Below are 18,419 nucleotides of genomic sequence, written 5' to 3'. Positions count from 1 at the left end.
GCTGGACAGCTGTCTTTACTGTCACCCTCCTCCTCTCTCTGTGCGTGTACGCCTGCAGTTCCACTCCTGTCCTGCTGGTGGCAGCAGTGCGCCGCCGTGCTCTGTGGGCAGCGACGTCCGCGACACAGGACTCCACAGTAAACACAGATTGTCACCACACCGAGAGCGAGCTAGTAGCCAACGGTTACCTGAGCGGAAAGGTAAGAAAACGCTTTCGTTTGTTTGTTTTTCCCATATGTTTTTTGTACTATAACTATCAGCTCTTTGTCTGGGAATGTTTCTTATGATTTTTAAAGCTAAATGGATCCGGAACTGGCTATGAAGCTAAAGGCTCTGTCACCAAGTAACGTATGTGCGTTGTCACTCGGTGAGGCAGAGATGGACAGAGACTGTTATGGGGTAGAAATGGTTAATTCTGGCTCTAACAACAGCAAAAAATGAATTTAATTGACTATATATTCGTATATGTTAAATGAAAGATGAGCTGTTCATTACGAACAAGCTGAATCATCTCTTTGAACACAGGAGTCATAAAGCAGTGAGAGGCACAAACTTCAGCCCGTCTATTCTACTGAAAATTGATAGCTTCATTTGAACAGGACGTCCTGCTTATAGTTTCCATTGCAGTGTGTTGTGCTCTATAAAGTGTAACTACAGTTTAATAGTCCCTCCTGTCAGTGACTGTATCTGCAGGGTGGTTGGAGATTGCTATCAGACACAACACAATGCCTATTTGCCTTTAGGGAGTTTATCTAACAAACACTGGTGCAGGTCAAAGTGGCTTTATTGACTGATAAGATGTAGAGGGAAATGTTGCGGTTGACCATCTGTGACTACTTGGCCTACATGTCTGTAGTATGAAACTGCTTAGGAAGCTTTATTTTATGAAATAACAGAAGTCCTGACATGAGCGGTTAAATTGTTGATTAAATTTTTTGCATTGGATAATGTGCACAACATAATATAATAAAAAATGTATGCCCCTTTTACTTGTAGAAAGGACATATTCATATGGTCCGTTGTCTTTTTTGTGTTTATTGCATTTGATGTGTAGTGTGAGCAGCCAGATACAGTAAATGTTGCTTGGCAGATACCAAGGAAATTAATTATTAAGGAAATGAATGTAAGGCAATTCACTTTCATATCAGTGTGAATAGTTCTCAAAATCAAACCATGACTCCTCATTGAGTGCAACACTTCTTTGAGCAAGAAAAAAATAACATCATTATTGTCTGTTCTTTCTAACACTAAATATATGTACTAACCAGACTAATTACCCATCCATTACCAATATATTGCGACACAAGCACATGAATGTAACAGAAACTGGCATGTAAGTTAAGGTGCCAAGGGGACACATTTGAGCATTGCCACTAATGTAGACTTGCAGGAACAGTAAATGGTGGTTTGACCAGAATATAATGGAAGAAGAATCTATCAATCTATCCTTTGTTCTCAGTAAGTATTGCAGCAGATACCAACCTGATTGAGCAGACTGGGTATCGGCCATGACATAACAGATCCACAATAATTACACTTTCTTTACTCATGTCATAGAAATGCTGTTTACCCCATCTTTACATTCATTCAGTCACTGTGCCAGTATTTTGTACGACAGCAATTTCAGGTTTCATGTTTCCCTTTCAAAATCATGAAAAAAGACAGACTTGGATCCGATCTTTAGGTCTTAGCTGGTAGAGTCCTGTCTAAAAAATGTGAGGCAATGAATGGTTACAGCTGAACCAGGCCGGTGGGGGATGTGTAGTGGTTTCAGAAGCAGTCAGTATACACTGGGCCCATTGATATCTACAGGTACCAGAGCACACCCCAGCGCTCGGACCACATGCATCTATTCATACTCGTGTTTTACCCCAAGGTGATGGATACTGATAACAAGATAGTATTGCTTGTAGCAGTACAGGAAACATCCAGGACTGGTAAAATCAGGTAAAATGATATTCAGCACCCGGTGATCACAATCTTGGGTGAACTCAACACTGTGTTCTTTGAAAAGGAACATCCACCATTAAGTTTTGGTTCATTGCATGAATGATCACTGCTGTTAGCTTTAAAATGTGAATACTTTCTGGTTTCTTTACACATCTATAACAGTAAAGGGAATATATTTCGGTTGTTGACAAAACAAGACATCTGAGGACGTCATCTTGGGCTTTTGGGAAACACTGATGGACATGTTTCACCATTTTCAGACATTTAAAAGATGAAGACAATTAATCACTTAATCATGAAAATAATCAACAGATTAATCGAAAATAAAAAATCTGGTTAGTTGCAGTCCTGTTGTAACGCTGGTTTCCAATTCCTTCTTTTCAGGCTTCTTTGTTGTTCCCTAAGTGATGTGCGTAGTGGAACATTAGCTGAACCCCCTCCCTGTCCTGTTGCTGCTCCCCCCGAAGACCTCCACCACCACCAACACTACCTCCTTCCTACTCCACCTCCACCTCCTCCTCCTCCCTCCGGCCGCCCCTGTGATGCCTCCCTCGTGCTGTGGCTACCTGTCACAGTACACCCATCATCATCTGGTTGCCTTCCTCCTCACCTTCTTTAGGTAATCTAGTCCCACCCTGCCCTAAAGGTCCTCGCCAAACCTTTGGGTTAGTTTCTAGATGAGCCTGTGACAGCAGACATGTCCTCTTTTTTAGATTGAATTGTTTCATTGAATATTCATTGGAAAGAGTCAAAGGAAAGGTGGTATGAGATTTCATGAAAGCAGAAACAAAGTGTCACACACCATGGTTCCATATGCATGATCTATAATGTATGATGATGATGTTTCATCCGCTTTTCAAGACCAAAAAACCAGGTGGTTGGTTGGTTGTTGGCTGAAACATCATCAAATTTAAAAGAAAAATGCATTTGGAGCCAGTGTGCGACACTTTCTTTCTGCTTACGAGTCCACTTCCAGTCATCAGCACCTCACTACAATCCTTGGTGTGTGTTACGTTTCTATAATTAAAAAAATAATGATATTCCCAACAAATTTTTGAAGCAGTTTTGAAATTAAAATCTCCTAACTAGCCATTCACAAAAACAAACCACGAAAAAATGTTGGAGTTGCATTAAAGTGAAATGTAGCTAGTGCAGAAACACGTGTGAACTGATCTGAGCTGTTAATATATAGGTATAAGGTCTGTGGAGCACGGCTAACCCATGTCAGACATGGTCAAGATAACATAGACAATAAGGACTGATTTCCAATAGAGAGGGTTGCTACACAGAGTGAAATAGAAAAACATGAGAACATAAGAATAGAAAACATGAATCTAATCTTTGCTGCCACAGCCCGTGCTGTTAATCTTTAATTACAGCAGATCTGATATCACACATCTGCGGCCATGTCAAGAGACTCCTATCAGGAGCAAATCAAAGTGTTGTCGTCAGCAGGCAGTAGCATGCAACGAATTCTGCTGCTCAGCACAAAGTTTGGGCTTGTGTTTCCTGTTTCTTAGATAAAGGTGATGCATTCCAGACATTTCCTGTAAATTTTTTCAGCAGAATTGAACTGCTACTTCTTTGGAATTTAACCTTCTGCGTGCCTCATGTGACCTTATGTAGCCCAAGACACCTAACAAGTACTTTTAAAGGATTATTAATTGCCCAAGTAGGTAATATGGTATATTGTGGTATTATGATGAAAGCCATTTTTCAAACGTTTTGGAACTAGTATTTAGGAATCTGCGTCCCCTCCTCCAGCTGAAGTATGAACTCACTCTACATGGATCGTCAAATCAATATTTACCTAATGTCTTTTCCCTTCACTTGCTGGTTAAACCTGTTTTCTGTCCATCCAGCTATGTGTTGCTGCATGCATCCAGGAAGACGTTCAGCAATGTGAAAGTGAGCATCTCAGCCCAGTGGACACCATCTGTCCTGAATGAAAGTCTCTCCCCGGGCGAGGTACTGTGCAGCAAGCAATCCAACACAGTTGGTTCAATAAAAACAACATTAAAATCAAAGTTTTCTTATATCAGGTTCCTGAGAAAACTATATATGTTGGCTGTTGAAAGTCTAGAGCGTCCATGACATTTAAACCCCCTGTTGCACGTGATTAACTGTGTTCTCTCCGACTGTCCCAGATATGGCAGGACAATCATCTGTTTGAAGATGAAGAGCAGGCAACTCTGTTCCTGGGAGCTCTGGACTCCATCTTCCTCTTCTCGTACGCAGTGGTGAGTGGCCAACATGATTTTATGTGTTAACAGCAGTCTGAAATGAAGAGACGTCTGCTACAGAAACTGGTGGACCTGGCAGAAGCTGATGATGGCATGTTTCAGGAATGGCCTCTAACAGCAGCGACATTAAAACTGTACTAGTTACTGGCTACGAGCTCAGTCGGGTCCATCTCATTTTTTAAACATTCCTTTAACACTGATGTTTTAAATGCAATTGTTTATTTAAATGATATTGTTTTACTTGCTTCATGTTCAGTCCTATGTATTCTCTTTAATTGCAAACTGTATTGGTACTGCATTTTAAATACAATTGATAGATCGATGTGATTCTTGGTGCTGTCTACACAGGGTCTGTATCTCAGCGGTGTGATTGGAGACAGAGTGAACCTCCGCTACGTGCTCTGCTTCGGCCTGTGTGGCTCTGCTGCAGTGGTGAGTACATAGTGTATGTTAGGCTGTGTGTTATTAATACAGAGTTGTACATTTTGCAGTGATTTTAGTTGTGATCACTGTTGTACGAGATGGGATGAATATTGAATGAAAGAAAGCATGTGAATCACTCAGTACAACTTCACACATGGCTAGCCCCACACTAGTATACAGATGTTTTGACTATCATGCAGAGACCCAGTTGTGCGTCTTGTTTCACATGTACATGATTCTCTATGGTGAGATTTTAGTCTTGAAAGAAGTGAAATTTAATGTTGAATTTAAAACAATTGCCATTGATGGCATTAATACAGTTTATTTCTACACCAAGCAATAATAGTGATCAGATAAAATTTGTTCCAAACAGACTGTATTCATATGATATTTTGGAATACAACTGTATCTATCTATGGGTTTGTAGGAGTTTGTGTTCGGCACGCTCACCGAATGGCTCCACATCTACAACATCTATCTGTACTGCGGCCTGTGGGTGCTGAACGGCCTGCTGCAGTCAGCCGTCTGGCCCTGCGTGGTGGCCGTCATGGGCAACTGGTTCGGCAAGACGGGGTGAGTGACATTCCTCTTTTTTTACAGAACTGGCATTTGTCTGAATTGAACTTTATTTGGATCACAACTGCAACATCTGTCCAGCCTAGAAATATTTAGTCAAGTTGGTGTCCGTCAAGTCGAGCTCGACACACACGGAAACACTCGCACAATGACATCCATTCATTGGTGTTGCTGCTGAGACATAGACCCCATTTAGAATTTTTCCTCACAGGCAGGACTTGTAAACATAATTTGCTGAATATAGAAATAGCAAGTCACTGAGCTGAGTATGAAGTTGCATTTAGTTTAAAAAGTACAGTATTTAAAGTGTTTTTCATGAGACACAATATCTGAAAATGAAACTAAAGGCATGAAAAATATGTAATACTTCTTGTTGTTTTCCAGCCGTGGTTTTGTATTCGGCCTGTGGAGTGCTTGTGCCTCTGTAGGCAACATCCTGGGGGCCTTCCTGGCTTCTAGTGTTCTCAAGTATGGATATGAGGTAAGACACAAACACTTTAACACTTTTGCGATACCTGTTTCCATAATATTCTCAGCCACTAAATGCTAACATGATGTCCTGTATGTTGCTGTGTGCAGTACGCCTTCCTGGTGACGTCAGTGGTGCAGTTTGCTGGTGGGGTGGTGGTGTTTTTCGGCCTACTTACCTCCCCGAAAGAAGTCGGTAAGAACAGCAAGGATCAGAGTAGAAATGGTGTTTCTTAATATAATTAAAGTTATACTATCTAACATTTAACACGTGTGTGTATGTCAGGTTTGAGCTTGGAGTCAGAGCTTAGCCCAGTAGAGACGGACACAGACAGCCACCGGCCTCTGATGAGCGACGAGGAGGACGAGGTGGAGGTAAATGCCAGGCGATACCAGTCCGTTCAGGAGCCGGATGAACCTCTGGCCGAGCCTCCTCAGGCCATCGGCTTCTGTCAGGCTTTCTGTCTGCCTGGAGTGCTGCCTGTGAGTCCACAACTCGAGTCAAGTCGAGACAAATTTGGTGCTCTTGAACAAGCTCTTATATTGACAAACACTGTACTGACTCTGTCCCTGTTTGTACTGCAGTACTCCCTGGCTTATGCGTGTCTGAAACTGGTCAACTACTCCTTTTTCTTCTGGCTTCCTTTCTACCTAAGCAACAACTACGGCTGGAAGGAGGCAGAGGCCGACCGCCTGTCTGTGTGGTACGATGTTGGAGGAATCATCGGTAAGTGGCACGAGAATTTATGCATTTTATTCCATCCTATGTTTCATCATAGTCTCAGTGAAAATTGAGTCGTTAAAAATTAGCACTTTTTTCAAGGGACTCTGGTACAGTAGGAAAAAAAAGAAAAAAGCATCTCTCCTCCTGTATTCCTCATACATAAATATCATGAGTTTGGATGTAAGCTGTCTTTTCCTCATCGTGTCGTTTTGTTTCCATGTGTCAGGAGGGACAGTTCAGGGTTTGATTTCTGACTTCATGGGAAAGAGAGCCCCGGTGTTGGCCACCAGCCTGGCGCTGGCGATGGGAGCTCTTGTGGGATACAGCCGTGAGTATAGAGTCACCACAAACTTGAAAGATTTGTTGTTGTTTCCCCTCTGTGATAGACTAATGAAAATCAAGCAAAACCTCACTATATAAGTCTGACGATGGAATAACAGTATTACAATTCTACCTTCTCTCTTTCTCAGGCTCACCTAATGACCAGGTGATCAATGCTGTGCTGTTGGCCACCACCGGCTTCTTCATTGGCGGCCCGTCTAATATGATCAGCTCGGCCATATCTGCTGACCTGGGCAGGCAGGACGCTCTGAGGGGGAGTCGGGAGGCTTTGGCTACTGTCACTGGCATCGTGGATGGAACTGGGAGTATCGGAGCTGCTGGGGGACAGGTGAACTAACAGCTTGTGTTAAATGCTAAATGCAGTCCCACCTGCAGATTTAAATTTGACCTAATTTATATCTCCATCTTCTTCTAGTACCTGGTGTCCCTGATTGAGAGCAAGCTGGGCTGGATGTGTGTCTTCTACTTCTTCATCGTCATGGTAAGACGACTTCCTGAAATCACAAGAAGTCCTTTTAACTGAAGATAGACCCACTCATGTTCACTGTGACACTGTCATGACTTTCTGGGACACTTGAATAGAACTCCATTGTTGGTGTTATTATTAACACTGAAGTCATCCTGTCTTGCAGATGTTTGTTTTTAAAACACATTGACATAAATATGATTTTTTTTAATACCATTTCTGACTCTGTAAATCAGTGTTTCTAGTATGCTCAGGTTTAAAGTAAATTTTAATGTCCAGCTGATAAAACCACATCTTCTTCTTTTTTTTAATTATCACTTGTTTGTTCATTGGTAATGGCAAGAACCATTACCAATGTGAATTCAATGTGCTTAACATTGAAAAACTAAATGTCAAACATGAGAATATGAGGAACATGAGGAAAATGCAGAAGCATACATTAACTATAGCACACGGCAGTAAAAACTAAAAAACAGGAAACAGGAACACCACAGGGTATTGTATTGTATAACATAAGAAAAGAAAAACTGTTCTATAACATTGACTGTTGTGTCTTTATGTTACAGACAGGGGGCAGCATTGTCTTCATCACTCCCTTGCTCTTCAAAGAGGTGCGCGCCATGTGGAGAGACAGACAAGCGCTGCACCGCCAGTTGTGAAAGCATTTACGTAATGTTTCTACTTTTATCAATGGCGACACAGCGAGGCTGCTCAGACACTCGCCTTATATGTGAGTTTCATGAGGTGGAACGGTTTGGTGGATGCTTTTTCTCACAGTCACAATGGTAAAGGTGACCTGGAGTCAGAGCGCCACTAGTTTAACTCCCACAAGCATGGCCCGCGTTAGTCTGTGAGCAGGAAGAGAGTCGTTCAGCACAACACTGAAGTCTTATCCGCTCACTACAAGCCTGAAATGTAAAATTGTTAAAAGATTTGGAGGTTGAAGTGCCTAATTGAACAAGGCTTTTAAAGGGACCTGGCTGTCAGGCACAACCACTCTGTGAATTCATCACAGAATGTACTCCTGTATATATATTTTAGGATTTTAAATGGATGTAAAAACTTTAAATTTTTTAAATGTACATGTTTTAATCAGGAGTTCTTAAGTTAAAGATCAGGTGTTCTGAGGCAGTTTGGAGGTCGGGATTACTGAAAGAATGTGAAAAATAATTGTAATGTAGAAATCGACTTTCAGCTTTTGTATTTATGTATGATATTTTTGTTGTTTATGCTTAAGATAATGAATATTGCCCTGTAGTATTCTGATAGTAATCAATAAGTCTTGAAGATTTTAGTGAGCCACCTACATCTTAGTGGAGTTTTGGGAAACTCAAAGCCACTTGATTTATTGTGTGTACAGTTTTGTGTAATCAGGACGAGAAACTTAACTGTAAAGCCTTTCCATCATGGGGACTGGTCCTCTTGATTATGTAAATGTGTCAGCCACAGACTGATATTTGCTCTTTGTTGCTTTTTTAATTCACTGGAATGTTTATGCCTCAAATTTTAGTGTCTTAAATCACAGGAAACCCTTCATACAAAACATACTGACAGAAACACAATTAGAAGAATCTTCCATTGTGTTCTCACATGATTAGTTTACAGTGTACTGTACATGTAACACTTCAAGAGTTTTATTCCATACTGACATTGAAGAAGAGAAACATTTGTTTGTGTTTGACTGTGTTTGATCTGTTGCTGAACTTTGTCAGTTATCACTGTGAGTCTTTTTACACTATAATTATTGTGGGCAATACAGCGGCCATATGCTAGGAAGGTCTTGCGAATGCTGTCTACTTTGCGAGACAGTTTGGTAATAATAATCTGTCATCATCTTGGGGAAAATCATTTTTGTTAATATCTGTAAAACAAAACAAGAATTTGTGATTTTTCAGCCATTGACACAACAGACACTTTGCTCTGTTGCATGCGGATACATGAATCACCATAAAAAGTGCTTTGGGGACAGGTTCCTTGTGCTAAACCAATAGCAGTGGAGTCTAAAATGAGACATGCCAAGTCAAATGTAATTAAAATGTACATTGATATGTATGAAGAATGTGTAACACTATCTGTGGTATTTTTTTTTTTTTTTTTTTTTTTTTTACTTTTATCTGTGTATTTTAAAAGTTTTAATGGAAATGCAAATTTTCATTTAAAATAAATGCAAAGTACATTTTGCAAATTGTGAGTTATCTAGTACACACCTACAGAATACTTCAGATAACATAGTCTAGATAACATGGTTTTATTATAGCCTGAGTGTCACTGAATCACATTCCCGCCAAATCCAGTAAATGTAATTAGCCTACTTTGGTTGTTTACTGTGTGCGATGTTACCACCAGGTGGTGCTATTAAGTCAAGAAGAAACATCAAGTTTCGGCCTTTCATAACACTAAAATAAACAAGAGTTCAGACGAGAGTTTTGTGGTTTATATCAATCTCATTTACATTTTATTATTTTGAGCACACTATGAAATCAACAATATGAAAGGCAACAGTGCACCAACAACCCAACAATATAATATTTTCTATACAAACATCAAAAAGGATGAGTCTGATCCCATACAAATACACTTCTTACATGTTGGCAAGGGTACATACACCAGTATTAATTTACAATGAAATTATTACTAATGGTGTACAAAGATTATCATACATTCATGCATATACAACACTTACAAAAAAAAAGCAAAAGCAAAGTTTGCCTGGGCACAGTGAGACTAAAAGGTCAATCTTGACATTTATCAGTTTTACCTTATTTTATTGATTTTTATTTTATTTCCTCCAAACGGATACAAGGAAGAATAACAACATGTTATGTACTGTGTCTAACGGTATGACAGGTCTGATTGGAGGAAATGGGTAATATAATAATAATTATTATTATTTTATTATAAATGTAAAAAAAATCCTAATCTGTGCCCCAGTTTCTGAGTAATTTTTTTTGTTTTTTTAAAGATTACCATAAAAAAATAGTTCTCTTGTCAACAATGTTTAAAGTAGTGCAAAGATATAGTTTCCGAAATAACACAATTAGTTAGTTATAAAAAAAAAGGGAATTTATAATTATTTCCCTACTTAACGGACACAAACTCAAAATAAGTTAATAGACTTTGAAAGTTTCCTCTTAAATGCACTGAGAAGATAAGTGCACACAAACAGTGTCTCTCACACATACACACACACACACACACACATAGATAAGTTGACAAACAAAACAAGTCATCCTGACGAATTCAAGCAATTTTAAACAGCCGTGTTTGCTATTTTTAGCGCTGTGAAATATGGCCGTGAAAGAATAACATGATTGTGAACAACTGCTTTCATGCCAATTTCACGCAGAGACAGAGGCGGCTGCTTCATGAAAGAGAGGCTGAGAGACTTTTAAAAGGAAGGCAGACAAAAGCACGTCTGAATCGAGGGCCACTTGTCTGGCCGCTGAGATCCTTTGATCCAGAAGGGGTCTGAGATGTTTTCTGGTTTCCTATTAAAGTTTTCCTCGTCCTTCCCCCCACCAATACTGCTCCTCCATCTCTGGGAGAGCTGTCAGAGCAGAGGGAGGCAGAGAGCGACAACAAAAGTTGCCTCCCCCCTTCCCCCCTCACGGGAGCTGAGTTTCCTCTGCGTGGAGCTGGGCCCCGCTCTAACACACTGATTCTTTTACCTGATGTGAAACTCAACACGGAGCGCTGAACCTCGACAGCTTTTACCACAACACAATAATCAGACCCCCTATCCCCTTTGTGTCTGTCTCTCTGTCTCTCTTTCGCCTGTAGACATAAACAACCTGAGCTATGTTGGTTTATATATTTTGCGTTTATTTAACTTGTTTGTTTTGCTGAATCACTTGATGAGGTAGTTAAGAGTGGATTAATCCAGGGCATGGCTTTATATCCATATACGAATTAGAATGACGTATGTAGAATGTAGGGAAAAAGGAGGAGGCACATCCTATTTGAGTCACCAAAACCTTCTGTGACCCATCAACAGTGAGCCACTTGTATAAATGATGTGTTTCTAATTTAATGGCACAGCAATTTCCTCTTTGGTACAACTGCCTCAGCTGCCACAACTTTAACAACTTGTGGAAAACCTCAAAATCAACACCAATCAAACTCATTCACACAAACACTTATATGCATATGTACACTTATAGAACTGCAAGGCGACAGAAGATGCGAAGCAGCTCGACTCTTCTTAAAAAAAAAAAATTGGAATCAAAAGTTTCGATCCCTCTGACTTGCGACACAGTGATAAAACGCTACGCTACGCCTTCACGAAGAAAAGAATGGTGGAAATCATGTGAAGGCAAAGAGCTGAAAATGCTACATTGTACAAGCGTAAAGCTAACACTAAATAAGGTCGGTTGCCAAAAAAATATATAGATGTTTACAGCCCCATTATGCAAACATAACACAAAGCAAAAAGGGAATATAGTTTGTATAATTCTTGCTTTGTTGGGATGGTATAAAATAATTATGGGCGGAGTTTTTAAGTGGCAACGGTGGAGTTTTTATGAGCCTTAATGACTTAAAGTCTAACACATAAGTCACAGGTTTCCACAAATGTTGGTTAAATACCTCATTTTACACTTTGCTTGTCTTTTTTTTTGTATTTTATCTTTTTTGAAAACGATCTAGCATCGTTGATAAATACATAGTCAGATATGAAACATTATTATAACTACTCTCATTGTACGACAATGGCTGAATTACCTAACCGCTGACCCTCCACCGTTGACCTTTAACCTGGAGCTAATCACAGTCGTGCTGCCAAATTTTCGAGCGCTGGCTGAGGTTTTGACCTCTGGCTCGACTCGTGCTCTGGGAGCCGCGGGGGTGAGACTGAAGGCAAAGTGTGACACGAGGCCAGGAATAGATACTACTACAATCAAAACCTCCTATGACTTTTAGCAAGAGGGAGGAAAAACGGGTCGAGGAATGAGGTCAAATACTAATGAAGGCCCATTCAGAAGACAATTAACCTCTTATAACTAGAGCCTGTTTTCTGTTATTAAGAGTGCATTCAAAATTATTTCACAGTATAGTCAGAAGCTGAGGAAAACAGTATATAGAATATAGAATATTTCTAATTATCAATAAAAACCGTGTCTAGGGTCTGAGCATGATTAAGGAGGGGAATGGTAGCTTCATGTGCTGAGAACTGAAGGTATGTGGTATCAGAGGAGTTTTTAAGCCCATGTTGTCTGAGCTTGTGAACAGTCAGTTACAAAATGCTACATATATACATATGATATGAAACACATCAATGTGAGGTGATGAAGGATGTCGACCACTTAGTGATCTGCTGTTGAGTTTGCTTCTTTACTGCCGAGACGATACTTTGTAATGCAGAAGCTTCCTCTTCTTCACCCTGAAGAAATCTGATGAGAGAAAAAACGACAATTCAAGGTCAGGAAAATGTTTTGGAAACACAAGTTTTTACTTTCTTGCTGAGAGTTAAGAAGCTTTCACCAGTTAGCTTAGCTTAGCATAAAAGCTGGAAACGGGGAAACATGTAGCCTTTCTCCATCCAAAAGTAAGGTAAGTAATGGAGTAAAAATGCAAAAAATTTGTTGTTTCGTGATTTTTTTACACTTTGGTTTGTGCTAAGCTAAGCTAAACGGCTGCTAACAGAAGCATCATGTTCACTTAATTCTTAGCAACAAAGTAAATAAGCGTAATGTATAACTTTTTGGCGGACTGACCTGTGATGGCAGCCTGCCTGCGTTTTCTGTGCGATTTGAGCCGGTAGCACCCCCTTGTGGTCACCTCCAGGTACTCGTCCCCAGACCCGGATGAGCTGCTGGACCTCGGGGAACTCCCGCCCGATGAAGACGTCACCTGTCTTTTGCTCTGTGGCAGTGCCGTCGGCCTCACCGTGCAGCTGCGGTAAAACACCGGCACGTCCTGGCACCTGAGCTCCTCCCACTCCATGTTGGAGCCCTCTCCCGGCCTCTCACTCTGGAAATCGAAGTTCCAGCGCTTGTTGGCCACCTCCACGCTCATGCAGAGCAGCCGCTCGAAGTCCTTCTGCAGCTGCTGGTGGTCCACGGGCCCGAAGAGGTTCCTCCGCACGGGCCCCACCTTCAAATTCAAATCCTCGATGCCCCCCACGCATGACAGCTCTGAGTCAGACGCCATCGCTGGTCCTGTTGTTGATGTTGATGGAGAGGCAAATGCCATTTCCCTATCAGAGAACAAACACATGCAGCACACAGTGTTAAAGAAAGGCCAGAGGTGGAGTGTTGGCTCTGTTAGACCTGCAGAGCTTCAATGAGGTGTGATCTGGCTTTTTACTGGCAAAGATTACACACAAACACACTGATATGAGCCTAAACCCGCCCCCCCCCACACACACACACCAGCTGTATCTGCTCTCTTGGGCACCTTTATGTTTTATGTGATCAACCACATGTGTGCCCTAACCCGCTGAGTAATTACTGCAGCTACAGGTAACTGAACCTACACCAAATAAATCTCCAGCATGATTCACCGGCCTGCCGTGTGAGAGTGAACCTGATTCTCCACCTGCTCTGGTGTCTGCAGGTCAAAGGTCGACTGTAGAGGTCAGGGGGTCACGTAGAGAAAAGGCCCACGTAGGCTCCTTGTGAGAAATGTTTCCCACATACCCCAGCTGCCTCCTGCCACGTTTAATTAGAGCAGCACTGTTGAATTCTGACATCGACTTCTGCACCAGTAACTGATATTCTGCCAAGTTTATCATGTCACAACCTGCACTATCTCCACAGTGAGGTTTAATTTTACATGTAGGTGGCTGATAACCACATCCCTGCTGACTCTAGAGCCTCTGTTTGACTTGCACTAAACTCACGGCTTAGTGCTTTATCAGCTGTTTCGAAGCAAAGAAAAACAACGATATGTTCTTTCTGGGGTGGGCAGTAACTACTATAGAGCTGATAGTAATACTACCGTATACTCTGTAAGGCCTTAAATGTTGTAGATTCCTGCTCTAAAAATGCTGCAAACTTAAAAAATCAAGTCAAGTGCAACTTAACATTTTCGTTGGTTGCACTGGTGCGCCTCAAATGTAGCAGGTTATTCTTTAAACAGTTGGAAGTTATCATAATTCCTTGTTGCTTGTAATTTAAATGAAATAAAACATGTATTTGTAGCTTCATTTATGTTTACAATCACTTGCATAATGTGTTAAGAAAAACTAAATTAAGATGCACTAAACTTCTGTGCTGGTGCACCTCAATTTAACCAGTGCGAAAATTGTATCATGTGCCCTGTTTTGTATGGGGGCCCTGTTTATACTTAACTCATATACCTAAAAAGAAATTTGCATTTAATGAGGCGACAAGGGACTAGGGGCGTGGGTAGCTGAGAAGGGGCCCCATAGTGGGTTAATCCGGCCCTGCCCAAACATCTAGGTTATTAAGCAGTTGAACAAAAATGTCAATGGATTCAATCAGACGATCGTCACATTCTTGGTTTCAGTGTGGGTTTAGTAGTTTTTACATATGATAGTTTAACTCTTCGGGTTTTATTGGTGCTGTTTGCCAGTCATTACAACTGCGTAATTGGTCAAATTAAACTGTAAATGGTTGAGTGGCTCTAGTTAAAACAGCAGGGAGACTGTACAGTCATTTTCAGAAGCACCAACATGCCATTATATCAGCTCAAATCAGCCTGAAGACAGAAATAAGGGGCCGGACCCGCTTGAAAAATAAAAAAAGCCCCACAGAGTCTAAAGAGGAGGGGGAGAGGAGCGTTGCGAAACTGTTTGACACATGCAGAATAAATAGCTAGTGAGAGCACTTTCACAAGTCAAACAGCCTGTAATTTCACTAAGTCTGCTCGTACAAACAGTTAGAAACCATGATGTTTGCAACCACAGCAGGCGACGAGTTTTAGCACTTTCAAGCTCGTACTTTGCTTTAATCACGATCAGTAATTGATTTAACCCGCACGACTTCCTTCAGAGCCGCATGAATGTAAAAAAAAAAAAAAAAAAAAAAAAGAAAAAGAAAGAAACAAGTGAAGCCAAAGCCAGCACTGCTTGTGTTTCACCGACAGGGCTGCTGCTCTCTGCCAGTGAAAGTTGTTTGTGCAGAAGATGAAGTGGGCGCGGTATGCAGATCAGGTTTCCATTTCGGTCGGTGTCCCCAGAAAAAACACCGAGAAAACCCTCCGTAGCTTACCTCAAACTAAACTAAACAGCCATAACTATGAATGCAACAACTACCTCTGCAACCACGACAAATCACTTTGCAATGCTGGGTAAAACAACACCAGGAAAGTCACTTTTTGACTTTGCAAAAACGAGTTGAGTCCGGAGGAAAAGTTCGTGACGCAGTCAGATTCCGTGCAGGATGTGGGTCAATGAGATGCGACACACAAACAGCCCGCATCTTGTCAAAGCACTTCACGCTTATATTACACACACAACAGCCACTTATTGCTTTGAAGAGTATTAACAACAATAAAAGAGTATTAATTTACACGTTTTAAACACATTTCAAAATGCGTGTTAACGGCTAGCAAAGCGGCGAAAAACGTCTCAAACTACCGTTACACGCACTTTAGCTCAACCAAATCTATTAAATAAAAACACAAATAAGGGTTTTTATATGAATACTCGTACAAATAATGAATATGGCGTCAAGAAAGACACGAAATAAGTGACATTTGTCTTCTTACCATCAGCGTCAAAGTCTCAAAAGTCTCTAAAAGTTGACGTCTCGAGCGTTTCGTCCACAAACTGCGCTCAGTTCAGGTCCAGTCAGAGAAATTAGCTGTGTTCTTGACAGCCCAGTGGAATCAAACACTGTCACGTTGAACACTATCGTAGCCACTACCCACGGGAGGGTCGTGCCTCTCGCCCTTATCTGCGAGTTGTTTGTAAAGGATTTAGACAGGACAGGAGACGAGGGGACGTCCCAGCAATCACGTGGGTCCCCATCAAAATAGTCATTGTTGGCGCGGGGTCAGGAGGTAAACAGTACTAACATAAATTCGTACGACATGTGAACGCAACGAAAGCTGCAGTTGTTCTGCTGCAGAACAGACGTGCGCAGAAAAACACCCAAAATGCACTAAGTGAAAATAAAAGTTTTTACAGTGCATTTAACGTTGTTTTATTGTATATTAATACATTATTATATTAACAGCGATAATAAATAGTGTCTTACCCTTTTATTAAGATGCTAAAATGCTCCGATTATCTCTCTGCGATCCTGCTCCAACCTGTTGCTGCTGTACTCTGTGGCGCGCCAGTGCCTCACTTCTCCCTCAGAGGAGCTAGAAGTAGGTCAAATATCTTGGCAATGGCGGCCATTTCCCCTTCTCCAGCAAATGTGACACACATTCTCGTGTAGTGGTTGCATCACGTTTTCCTTTGGCACCGAGCCTATGGACTTTCAGTCACGTTGAAGTGCAACGTGACTTGAAACTGGGAGGTCAAGACAGCCCCATTTCTATTTTTCCCGCAAATTTCCCACATCCACATGTGGATGTATATTTCCAGGTTTATGAAGTGGAAAGAGGCACTGGAAGGCACATGGATGCCATGATCACGTACATTTGGTTACTAATGAAGTGAGGAGGTGAAGACAGACCATGCTGCTTCTCACTTCCTTACTGTAAAAAGTTTTCTGACTTCTTGACCTCTTTATTGACTCATCTTGTAATGTTAAATCAGAATCAAATTAAGACACATGGAAACTAATCTTTATTGCTCAAGAAATAAAACTAATCTGATGGTATCCCAAATTAAAAACACAATAATCTTATTTTACACATTTTATGACATATTTACTTTTTCTTGTTTAATGTACCTTGGTATTTTACAGCTACCTGGATTAAAGTCCACAAATTATTACTATTCTGATGTTTAGATAAAAGTAATAGAGCTGAAGCAAATAGTTGATCAGCAGCAAATAAATCTGCAACAACTGAGATTAAAATCAAGGGTTTTAAAGGGTAACTCCACTGATTTTACTCATTAAAGTGTGTTTACAGGTCTTGGGGAGTACTGCAACATATGTGGAAAATATTAGTATAAAGCCTTTTTGTGGAAGCTCAATGTAATCTGATTAATTGCAACCAGTGATGTCACTCAGTGGCTTAGTTGCATTGTGGGTAATGCAAGCTAACATTGCACTCCTATAACACTGTTGGACTCATTGTGGACAGTTTAAAAACAAAATCACTAGAGCAAAACTGAACATATGACCTTTTTTATGCCACCTACTTTACCCACAATGCAACTTAGCCACTGGCTGACTGATTTATCAGATTACATACAGCTTCTTCTGGAGCCACAAACGGCTTTACACTTCTTCTTTTCACATACAAAGTAGTACTAGTATTAAGTAAGACCTGCAAACACACTTTAATGTGTAAATTAGTGGAGTTAACCTTTAAGCAAAATTGCCAAACATTCCTCAGTTCCAGTTTCTCAAATGGGAAGATTTGCTGAGACTTTTTTCTTTAGCATTAAACTGCTTATCTTGGAGTTTTGGACTCTTAGCCAAATAAAAATGATCACTTAAGTATGCCAATGTTGGTCTTGAAACCTGTGATAGCCATTTATCACTGATTTGTCCGTGATTAATCGATTAAATAAAGGATTAATTAGCAGATTAATTGCTTGACCGCTCACATTTAAAGTAACAATGGGGTCATTTATCTAATTTCCCCATGTGTAAAAAGCAAATTATCAATCCCTTTTATCACCATGAGTATTCAATTTCACTTCTTTTTTTTTGCTTTTAATTCAGTTTTTTCCAATCCTTAAATTCCCGCTCGGTTGCCTTTCATTATTACATCATGTTATGCCTCCCATAACACATCCCACACCTATTATGACACATTTCTTTCTTTCCTTAACTATTACAAAATACTGCAGGCTCTCCCTTTCTATTGTAATTGACAAATAGATTCTCCTGTTTCTTATTATTACATAGGCTCTCTGTTACAGCGTGTTACGTGGGCCACAGCCTTATTGTTGCATAGCTTTTCAGTGACACAATATGGGAGTCATTTGAGCGCGCTAACCAACACCCCTCATTCAGGAAGGTTGTTCCAGGTTTCGAACACATACTTACTATTTTTACACATTAGTCAGTGCCTGGCTGGCCTCATTCGACTGATGCCAGTCAGACACGTCAAATAGGAGCAAAGTTTCTGCAAGTGTTTTATCAGATGCTCTGCATTAATAAGTAGAAGCAGGTAGCAGCCATGGTGAAGGCCATTG

General features: G+C 40.7%; 2 protein-coding genes across 3 annotated transcripts; one reads left to right on the top strand and one right to left on the bottom strand.

Annotated features, from left to right (window-relative positions):
• The first annotated feature begins 115 nt into the window (after positions 1–115).
• Positions 116–9,615, top strand: slc37a3 (solute carrier family 37 member 3). Its single transcript, XM_084346512.1, has 14 exons — positions 116–200; positions 2,335–2,569; positions 3,813–3,918; positions 4,098–4,190; positions 4,542–4,625; positions 5,044–5,189; positions 5,577–5,673; positions 5,772–5,856; positions 5,947–6,143; positions 6,246–6,387; positions 6,611–6,712; positions 6,855–7,054; positions 7,142–7,207; positions 7,759–9,615. Exons 2-14 carry the CDS (start codon positions 2,493–2,495, stop codon positions 7,849–7,851), a joined length of 1,488 nt encoding a protein of 495 aa, XP_084202638.1. The 5' UTR covers positions 116–200; positions 2,335–2,492; the 3' UTR covers positions 7,852–9,615.
• Positions 9,616–9,622: 7 nt separating this feature from the next.
• On the bottom strand, positions 9,623–16,451 carry cdkn1d (cyclin-dependent kinase inhibitor 1D). Of its 2 annotated transcripts, none has more exons than XM_084346511.1 (3): positions 16,354–16,451; positions 12,904–13,385; positions 9,623–12,579 (listed from the first exon to the last, which is right to left on the bottom strand). In XM_084346511.1, exons 2-3 carry the CDS (start codon positions 13,379–13,381, stop codon positions 12,521–12,523), a joined length of 537 nt encoding a protein of 178 aa, XP_084202637.1. In that variant the 5' UTR covers positions 13,382–13,385; positions 16,354–16,451; the 3' UTR covers positions 9,623–12,520. The 2 variants fall into 2 exon arrangements, with proteins under 2 accessions (XP_084202637.1, XP_084202636.1); XM_084346510.1 differs by lacking the exon at positions 16,354–16,451 and adding an exon at positions 15,863–16,058.
• Between the last annotated feature and the right edge of the window lie 1,968 nt (positions 16,452–18,419).

Source organism: Pagrus pagrus (genome assembly GCF_965226575.1).
Source record: "Pagrus pagrus genome assembly, chromosome: 23".
In the NCBI taxonomy this organism is placed as follows: Eukaryota; Metazoa; Chordata; class Actinopteri; order Spariformes; family Sparidae; genus Pagrus; species Pagrus pagrus.
This window is presented reverse-complemented; position numbering and strand designations above follow the sequence as displayed.

What these genes read in the sequence shown, in the direction of transcription:
- cdkn1d (XM_084346511.1), bottom strand. Translation starts at nt 13,381, where the DNA reads ATGGCATTTGCCTCTCCATCAACATCAACAACAGGACCAGCGATGGCG. An exon ending in CAGGCAGGCTGCCATCACAG is followed by an intron (nt 12,580 to 12,903) that starts GTCAGTCCGCCA and finishes TTCTCTCATCAG; the next exon opens with ATTTCTTCAGGGTGAAGAAG.
- slc37a3 (XM_084346512.1), top strand. Translation starts at nt 2,493, where the DNA reads ATGCCTCCCTCGTGCTGTGGCTACCTGTCACAGTACACCCATCATCAT. An exon ending in AAAGTCTCTCCCCGGGCGAG is followed by an intron (nt 3,919 to 4,097) that starts GTACTGTGCAGC and finishes CGACTGTCCCAG; the next exon opens with ATATGGCAGGACAATCATCT. An exon ending in TCCTCTTCTCGTACGCAGTG is followed by an intron (nt 4,191 to 4,541) that starts GTGAGTGGCCAA and finishes CTGTCTACACAG; the next exon opens with GGTCTGTATCTCAGCGGTGT.